General features: G+C 35.1%; 1 protein-coding gene across 6 annotated transcripts in view; it reads right to left on the minus strand.

The window, feature by feature from the left end:
• C1H19orf44 (chromosome 1 C19orf44 homolog) overlaps positions 1–10,178 on the minus strand; it is a 34,858-nt gene that overhangs the window by 22,734 nt on the left and 1,946 nt on the right. For all 6 annotated transcript variants that reach the window (XR_012488562.1, XM_074305925.1, XM_074305944.1 and 3 more), the window contains exons 2-6: positions 7,186–7,912; positions 5,775–6,096; positions 3,736–3,812; positions 2,289–2,793; positions 849–941 (exon numbers count right to left, since the gene is read on the minus strand). Coding sequence is in view for 5 of the 6 variants with exons in the window: in XM_074305925.1 (XP_074162026.1) it covers positions 849–941; positions 2,289–2,793; positions 3,736–3,812; positions 5,775–6,096; positions 7,186–7,911 (1,723 nt within the window). In the remaining variant the exon portion in view is untranslated. The remainder of the gene's footprint in view (positions 1–848; positions 942–2,288; positions 2,794–3,735; positions 3,813–5,774; positions 6,097–7,185; positions 7,913–10,178) is intronic.

Below are 10,178 nucleotides of genomic sequence, written 5' to 3' on the forward strand. Positions count from 1 at the left end.
AAAGAGAGGCTGCCCTTCAGGTGGAAAATCGCTGAAAAAGTTATGGTATATGAAAGTTATGGAATATTATTGTTCTATAAGAAATGATCAGCAGGATGATTTCAGAAAGGTCAGGAGAGACTTACATTAACTGATGCTAAATGAAATGAATAAAGCCAAGAGAACATTGTACATGGCAACAACTAGATTATGTGATGATGAGCAACTCTAATGGATGTGCCTCTTTCCAACAATAAGGTGATTCAGGCCAATTCCAATAGACTGTGATGGAGAAAACCATTTGCATCCAGAGAGAGGAGTATGGGAATTGAATGTGGTTCACAACATAGTATTTTCACCTTTTTGTTGTTTGCTTGCTTTTTTTTTTTTCTTTCTCATTTTTTTCCCTTTTTGATCTGATTTTTCCTGTGCAGCATGGTAATTGTGGATTACTTACTGTCTTGGATAGGGGGAGGTAAAGAAGGGAAGGAAAAACATTTGGAACAGAGTCTTACAAAAATTAATGTTGAATATTATCTTTATATATATTTGAGTGAATACCATTGACATTTTTTAAAAAAATGATTCAGAATGTTCTAAGTAAAATAAAAACCATATAAAAAATAACTACAAGCATCTGCTTTTTAAAAGGATATAAGAAGATTAAGAAGGCAACATGGAACCAGATGTGTTGAGATCCCTTGTTAGAAGGTAGGTTTTTATATAATTTAAAAATATAAATAGTTTGATTTTAGAGGTTTAGTTGAAGAATCCCATATTTACTTTAATTATTTGATTAGTATTTGTTTTGAATGTTAAGTTTATAATAATTAAAATGACATAAGATATAATACATTGAGGGCCTTTACCTTCTATTGCATCTGCACTAATCACATGAGTGGCAATAGGTTCAGGGTCCACATAAGCTCTACCCAGACTTGGGCCAATGGTCGCCATGGTTTCTATAGTTTGAAGGACAAAAAGTTAGAGTTCTGACCTGTATACATTAAGGGTTGAAAATAACTAAATGTTTTTCACAGTAATATAACATAAACTTTTCATTGCTTGGGTAACTCTGCAAGTGCTCTAAAATTAAAAGAAGACTAATGTTTTCTTTATTTTCTATAAATCACTAATATCACTGCTAGTAAAATACTTAGATATTTCAAGGTCCTGTCTTTTGTGATGACTCTCTCTATTGACACAAACTACAATGCCTGGATAACTTTAGCAGACAGTCTTTAAAGAGTGGTTTGCCATTGAAAGAACTGTGGGAGATGACTATGAACCACTCACTACATAGAATTCCCAATCCCTCTATTTTTGTCCACCTGCATTTTTGATTTCCTTCACAGGCTAATTGTATACTATTTCAAGTCCAATTCTTTTTGTACAGCAAAATAACTGTTTGGACATGTATACATATATTGTATTTAACTTATACTTTAACATATTTAACATGTATTGGTCAACCTGCCATCTGGGGGAGAAGGAAAAATTGGAACAAAAGGTGTAGCAACTATCAATGCTGTAAAATTACCCATGTATATATCTGGTAAATAAAAACTATAATTAAAATTAAATTAAATTTAAAAAAAATAAATGCCACTTACTTAAAAAAAAAAAAAAAAAAAAAAAAAAAAAAAAGAGTGGTTTGGATCAAAAAGATTAAACCTAGACAACCAGTCTGTTGATTAGGCTTTTCCAAGCACAGGAAACATTTTCCTGTCCTCATATGGCAAAGACTTGTCCTCAGACTGCTGGAGGTGAGGTCAAGAAGACTTGAGTTTGAAAATTAACTAGTTGTATAACCCTGCCAAGTCTCACTCTTATTTTCCTCCTGGGTAAAATGAGGAAAGTAGGCGAGACGGACATCTAAAGTTTCTTCCTTGTTCAACTCTAAAATCCTGTGTTTACTAAACAACACATCCACACGTTTTTCTCACTTATAAAACACAAAAGATGGAGGAGGGCTGACCTAACTCAATTTCAGAATGTCTTTGAAGTTCATTTTTAAGTACCTTTTAAGTTCATCTGACTTAATTCTTTTTGGCTGATAAATAAGTAAACAAAAGCTCAAAGGTGACTTAAGAGATAACCAAAGTCACATTTCTATCAAGGACCACAATACTAACTCCATATCTGAAGTTCCAATTCCAGTCCTAATTCCACTAAGAGTACTGTTCTTATGGATGATACCTAATGGTCAGCAAACTGAAACCAGAACTAAGTCACATAACAGCCTTTCTTCCTTCGCCTACCTTAGAATAGCACTTATGGAAATTTTTATAGGTCGAACTCATGCTTACCTTTTTTCCAGCTGTAGGTGAATGCAGGATCATAAGTCTGAACAGCCACTTCTTTCACTAAGAGTCTCCTCACATTCTCAGTCCATTTTGGACCAGGCTCTCCTGATTCTGTGCTAAGATCTCTTTGAGAATATGAAGGGCTCTCAGATAAAGACTCTGATGTCTTATTTGATGACTCTTGGGAGTAGGTTGTCTGCCCAGATATTGTTGAACTTGGAGATTTTTCAAAATCTTCAGAATATACTGAGTTTATAGTATTTTCCCGTGCTCTAGGAGATGGTGATCTCCTGGAAATACTTTCCTCTCTAGAAAAGGTAACAGACTTCTCATTCACATCCTCACATATTTCACTTGCAATGCAACTTTCCTCTTCAAGATCAAGAGAAGTAATGTCCAGACTTGTCTCTGGACTCATCTCTTTGAGATTTCTTCTCTGTATACTTTTTACAACTGATACATCTCTTTTTAATTCCTTGCTTGATGGTTTTATTCTATGATCTTCTTCCTACAATAAAAAAGTGATTTTTTGATGGGGATTATTTCTATAAGATTCAGATTATAGATTTAGAGCTGTAACGAAGAACATCTAATCCAAGTGTCTCATTCTGAGAAGAGAACACAAACTCAGAAAAGGTAAGCAATCTCTCCAGAATCACACTGCTATTAAGTAAGCCTTTATCATTCAAACCCAAGTCCACTAACTTTAAGAAACTTGCTTTTTCAACTACGTCATGCTGCCTCCCACATTCACTCTGTACAGTAATATGAGAAGCAGCAGGCTCTAGTGGCTAGAGCCAGCAAAGTCTACCTAGACCCATAATGCTGGCCAAACCAATCTCCATTCTCTGGATCAGAGGTGTCAAACATCCACTGAAGTGCACCCATGGCAACCCAAACCAGATTCAAATATAGTTGGGAATATTTAACAAAATAAATAAAAATACAATAGAACATAGATAATGTTAATATATGTTTTTCCAAGTCCACATGCAGTCACACAAATACTCCTATACCAATTAGTGGCCCCCATTTCTGAGTTTGACACTCCTGGACTTTGTAAACAACTCTTTAAGACTTATAAGCTGCAGAGAAGGTGCTGACCTGCACCTTCCACACCCAGAAATTCCCTATAACCAAAAGTTTTGCAGTCCATTCCATTATTCCTATTTAAAACAGTTAACTATTTACAGTAAGTCTTACTAATTACATATTAAATTACTAATTACATATTTAAATGTCTATGAAATTGCATTATTACAATTAGTATATTTTCAATAAGTCTTTGCATGTCTTTAGCATGAAACATTTATAGAACAATTCAGTTATAACAAGTATTCATCATTTGCTAATAAGCAAGGCTGTCTTAATCCTATTATTACCTAAATGCAAGCCACAGCTTTTCCACAGGACTCTTAAACCTTAAAAATCAACTTCTATCTTTACTTACTTTTTGTCTGAGTTCTTTTTTCTCACTGACATCAACTGGAGCCAAATCATCAAGGGATAAAATATTTATTTTAAAATCTGTCATTGAAAGATGAATTGGTTACAAAGTGAAACCAAAATATAATTTTTAAATGTAAACAATCATTTAAATATATCATTTTTATAAATATGACAAAAGCAAAATTATAGAGAGAGCAGAAAAAAGGAAGTGGAGGCTCTTCTATTCCTTGGATTCCTAATGACTCTCCCAGACTTGGAAAATCAGTCTCCACATCGCCAAGGCCCAGTTTTTGAAAATGGAGAAAAAGAGTGAATGTTCCATGGGAGAAAAAACAAAGGGGCTAAAGCCCCCTTGAATGATATAAGATGATATTGCCTCTTGGCTTTTCTACAGCTATCCAGATCCTATTTGTTCTTTAGTATACAAACTTTATTGATAAGGTTTTCCCCAAACACTTATTTTGTCCTAAAGCTATCTCTGTCCTCAGGATTCTCAGAGCATTACTATTTATATAGTTTACATGACAATTAGCCATGCATAGCAATACCAGAGATTTTTAAAAAATCATTAAAAAAAACCTCATTTTCATTTGAGGTAGCTAACTGACACAGTGTATAGAATATTGGACTCAATCAAAATTATCCAAGTTCAAATCCTGTCCCAGACACTTACTAGCTATATTATTCGAGAATCGGAATAATAATGGACCTATCTCACAGAGTTCTTGTTAGGATCTAATGGCAGCTTATATGTAAACCCTTAATAAACCTTAAAGTACTACATAAATATTATAGTTAGCAATAATAATTAAGCCAACATTTAAAAAATGCACATTCTTTGAGCAAAGCACAGTGCTACACATTAGGCAGAGAAAGACCAAAAAAAAAAAACAAAAAACAAAAACAAAACAAAAACAAAGAGCCCATCCCTCTCAAGAAATGTCTATTTTATGAAAAACAAAGCCTTTTATAGTTGGCCTATAGAGGGGAGAGGCCAACAGGTATAAGTTGTGTTGTCAGCAAAGTATCATTTGTAAATTCAGCTGACAAAGAGGTCACGATGTGATCACAGGTGCAAGCATTCACTCAGGCTTACAAGACCTTTCCATCTGGAAAAGGGCAAAAAACCTGGGTTTTGATTCCTATTCTACTTACATAATAATTTCTACCAATGGTACCAAAAGTTTATGACAACTAAGCATGTACTTGGAGCACATCTTTCCTAAACAGGAATATACATCACCGCCTTGTGATATGGTTTCTATTTTGTCTTAAGCTGCCACTCACTATTATCTAGCTTCTAATTTGTGTCTTCTTCCCGTACCCCAAACTTGCCCACACACAACTAGTGGGAGAAGAAAAAAAGGAGCCTGGTTCATATTTCTCTCATGGTGTACCTGGTACAAATGCCTGACCTGGTACAGGGAGATAGAAGAAAAAGATGCTCATATTTGACTTGGTTATTACTGTGGAAATTTTTTTTTTAAGTCGCAGAGCAAGAAAATAAATGTTTTCAAATATATTTTTTCCTCATTCCTTTCTGTCCTTTTGGTCCTAATACTGAAGTATATATTCTTCCTGAGTGAATTTTTTTTTATTGCTAAATTTAAAATACAGGTGAATTTCTCCTTAGCAAACGCTGTTAAATTATGTTTTTACTTGGATCTAGCATTTACCTGATTTCTTCATTATGAGTCAAGGGTTCTTGAAAGAAGGTCCCCAGGCTTACTTTGAGGGATGCTGTTCTACCAAGCCAAATGCCACTTTCCTCCAGGAGGCCCATCTGGAGTTTCCCCACTGCTAGTGTTTCCTCACCAGGATTTACTCTGTAATTTACTTATCACTTTATATGTTTTCCCCTAGAAGAATGTAAGTTTCTTGAGGGAGTGCTCTCTTTTTATCTTTGCATCCCCAGGACCTTGCACACATAAGATGTACCATAAATTTTTATTAAATGAATAAAGATACAGAAATACTGATTTTATGTTTTGAGTAATAATAATTCAGCTTAAAATAAATTTATATTAGACTAAACATTACCATTTAAGCTATCACTGGATGCTTCAGAGAACAACTCATCCAATGATCCAATTTCAGTCTCCCCAGGTGAGAATGCTAGTTTTATATGCTGCATTTTAGGGGATGTTGGCCTTGAAAAGTAATGCATTATTGAAAGTGATGGTGATCTTGAAGTTTTGTTATCTGAAAAGCCACTCTGTGGGGAAGGAGTTCTTGAAGGGCTATTGTGGGAGGCAGTTTCTTGACAGCTTTCTTCAGGCAAACATAATGTTCGAAAAAGCTTGAGACTGGAAAATTCTTCACTAGGTGGAGAAACTGGACCTGCTGGACTCAGAATCTCATCCTAATTTCAAGGGAACAAAATTCATGGTAATTAATTTAAGATATTTCACCAAAAAATACTACTGTATTACTATTCAGCAATTAAAGAGGAACAACAACTTCTCTATCTCAAAGACAAATCTGAACGGTCATAAGTCTGAATATTCATCCATCATATTCATGTCCAGCTCTGAGATTGCATGAGAGCCAAAGTATTCACAATGTGGATTTCCTTCCTATGATTTCTTATATTTTCTTCCAAAGTTGGCCTAATGCAAGATCCCACAATTCTATATTTCAATTCAAGAAACATTTATTTACACAAGACACTGGTTATACAAAGACAAAAGAAGATGGTCCTGCCCACAAGGAATTTACAGTTTCTCTTTCACTTTAGTCACCTATTTTAGCCATTCCATTTTGAAAAATGACAAGTGTTAGTGAACAAATTCAGAAATCAATTAACAAGTGTCAAGCACTTATTTAATGCCAGGCACAGTACAAAATGTCAAAGATACAAAGACAAAAATATAACAATCCTTGCCCTTATGGAGCTCACATCCATATCAACAGGATATAAAGTAAAGGAGGGCACTAATAGTTGGAAGGATCAGGAAAGACTTCAGCCAAGACTTGAAGAACAACACTAAGATTGTCAAAAATGGAAATAAGAATGGAATACATTTCAGTTATAGGAAATTGCAAGTGCTAAAATACTCAAGAAACAAGCACCCAATGTGGCAAGGGGAGAGAGAAATAATGAGGCTGAAAAGGGAATTGAAGCCACATTGTTAAATGTCAGATGAAGAGTTCTTTTTCAACCCTCGATCACCTGGAGTTTTTATATCAGACATCAGAATTGTAACCTTATGCAATAAGGGCTTGTTAGGTATGTAGTGGGGAAAATTGCCTTATTGATACTGGAATTTAGTGCTTCACATATATTAGGTACATAAATGTAGAATGACTAAAATCCAGTTCCTTCTATGAAACTCTCTTTTAAAGTAATATCTAGGCAACTTCTTTTGCAAGAAGTTCCTAGTAACACAACTTGGTAAAGGACAAAAAATAAAATCTCATTTTTAAAAATGGAAAGTGAATAAATGCTTACCATAGAGAGTGCCTTATATTCATCCTCCTTAAGTTTAGTGTTCATAAGAACAGCATTTGTAGGTGCATCTTTGTCATCGAAAGGCTTCACGAAGTTTCCCAGCAACAATTTCATTTCCTCTTCATCACTATCCATAGATACCAGCTTTCCAACTGGCTCTTTCTGTTTTGGTGATTGAGAATTCTTGACATTTCCAGACTGTACTGTACTGGCTATTTTTTCAGTGGCTGGGCCTTTCTTCTTCAGAAACCGATTCATTCTTTCATTGCTACCAGCAATGGGAAGCTTATCCCCATGTTGCCAGGGAATGTCACTTACATTCTTCAGAGAAAGGGCATCAGCACTTTTCCCATCTGTGTCAGTGTCAGACAAATCAACCTGCAGCTTTCGGCTCATGATTTTAGTTTCTATTTGTGCTAGTTTCATCAAAGCTGCATTAGCCCTGATTTTGGAGGCAGTAGTCATTGATCTATTTAAAGAGGTCCTGCTCCCCATCTCTTTTACAGTATTACCCTTGAAGAAAAACTGGTTTTCATCAGCATTTTGTTTTCTCTTTAAGAATCTGCTTTGGCTAAATGATGTCTTATCAAGGCCTTCACTTCTAAAGACTCTATTCTGAGGTTCTTTTATCCTCATATCGCCTATGGAAATGTCACTGGAATCATAAAAATAGTCATTAGCTATGTGGTTGGTATTTAACAGGCTGGCTTTCCTTGCTGCTGACATCCTAGAGTTAGAGAGTGGAGAGAAAGACAGAAAGAGGCCTTTACTCATTAATTTTTAGTATAATTTCAAAGAGATGAATCTAAATTCTAAACTCTAATATCTACCTGTAAGGCCAAAATCCTATAATCTCACAAAGTGTCTATTTTCAATCTATAGATTAGCCTGTAGCCTGTAGATACAGGCTAATGTAATGCTGTTAGAGTAAAAAGCCCCAGGTTAAAGTGGGACACTTACTAGTTACAAGACCTTTCGAAAGTCACAACAATTTGGACCTTAGTTTCCTTACCTATGAAATGAGGATACCACTCCAACCCCAACACTCTTATGAATAAAGCACTTGGCAAAGTTTCAAGTGACACAAAAAGGTCAGCTGCTGTTATGCAACAAATGCTTATGAGAGCCTTGCTTTTCTTGCTATTGCTGTGTTCAATTTTCTCTTGGTTCTGCTCACTTCACTCAGCATCAGTTCATGTAAGCTTTCCAGGCTTTTCTGAAATCAGCCTGCTCATCATTTCTTATAGAACAATAATTCCATTATGTCAATATGCCCTAACTTATTTAGCCTTTCTCCAACTGATGGGCATCTACTCCATTTCCAGTTTCTTGCCACTACAATCAGATGTTTTTTGTTGTTTTTTTTTTTTTTTTTGTAAACAAGCCTAAATTTGAAGTCAGAGTTTTTGATTTGGGGAGGTTTTCATTATATGAAGTATAGTGTTTATTTAAGAGACCTTTGAAAGCCAAAGCCATTTAAAAGATTCACAAAATTATCAACACATTTATGCATTGGAATCTCAATTCTATACGCCACTCCACTGTCGTGGATATTTTCATCCCTACACTGAGTCTCAGTTTCTTCCCCATAAAATGTTGGATTTGTAAGAAACAAAATATCTTACTAAGAACTTCAATGACTCACTGATGAATGCAGAAAAGATTTATTTTATATTCTTGGAAGAATTGAGTGCCTAGGCTAGTAGATATACCTTTGAAATTCCAAAGGCAGCATTTTATTTCCTATCCTGAAGCACAAGTCCCTCCCCTGATTCCCCATTAATTCAATGTTAAGAAGTTACATGTCATGAATCTTCATCCCTCACTACATCCTTGCCCCAAAAGAGCATCTAAGGGCAAAAAACCAAAAGATTCTTTTCAAATCTCAGCCACCAGCCTGGATTACAAAAGTCAGTTCCTGCTCCTTAGGATTTTACATTCTTTGGGAGATTACTTCTACCCTTGATTATTCCTTGATGTCCTTGTGGGTTTGGGGTTTTCTAAGTTTTATTTCTCTAATTTTCATAATTTCATGTGGAAACAATGTTCATCCATTTCTCAGAGATTGGAGATTTCTAAAGTCCCTTCTAATTCTTATGATCCTAGCAGAGGGCCTCACCTAATGGAAAGCAGCATTGAGTGGTTCACAAATATTAAAAAAAAAAAATCATAGCTTCCATTCCAGATATTTAAAACCAACAGGGAGATGGCCACAGTGAAAAGAAAATAGTTCATTCAAAGCATAGTAAATGAATGAGTGCAAATAGCAATTCAGAAATTCCTCTCCTCAGATTTCTTAAAGTTTGTGAGTATACCATAGTAGTCACAAAATCACAAACCTCAGAGTTGGAAGTAATTTTGAGGTTACTGAATTATATTAAGGCAGAAGAAGAGTGGAATTCCAGCCTTAGGAAATCTGTGCTTGGCCCTGTGCCATTTAAAATTTTTGTCAATGACCTAGCTAAACTCACCAAGGTTGCAGATGATCAAAAAAATTGAGACAGCTAACTACACTAGAGGACAATGTAAAAATCCAAAAAAGATTTTAACAGGCAAGAACATTGGGCTGAATCTAAGAAGAAATTCAGTAGAGATATAGTGTCTTTCATTAGGGATAAAAAAATCAACTTCACAAGTACAAGTTAAAAGAGTCACGACTACAGAAAATTCTGAGAAAGATCTGGGGGTATTAGTGAAATGCAAGGAATATGATTCAGAACAATGATATAGTGGCCAAAAAAGCTAATTTAGCTGAGACGGCATTAAGACAAGCAGATTTCAAAAATAAAGAGATGATGCTTTTTCTGTTTTCTGTCAGTCTAATAAACTTTTACTGAATATTGGGGATAAAAAGAAAGCACAAGACAGCCCCTGTCCTCAAGGAGTCTAATGATGGGATAAATATGCCAAAATATACAAACTACAGACAGGATAAATTGTTGAAAATCAACAACTGGGATATTAGAATTGAGGGAAATTTGAGAAAGGCATTT

The sequence above is a fragment of the Sminthopsis crassicaudata genome, chromosome 1 (genome assembly GCF_048593235.1).
Source record: "Sminthopsis crassicaudata isolate SCR6 chromosome 1, ASM4859323v1, whole genome shotgun sequence".
NCBI classification, from domain to species: domain Eukaryota; kingdom Metazoa; phylum Chordata; class Mammalia; order Dasyuromorphia; family Dasyuridae; genus Sminthopsis; species Sminthopsis crassicaudata.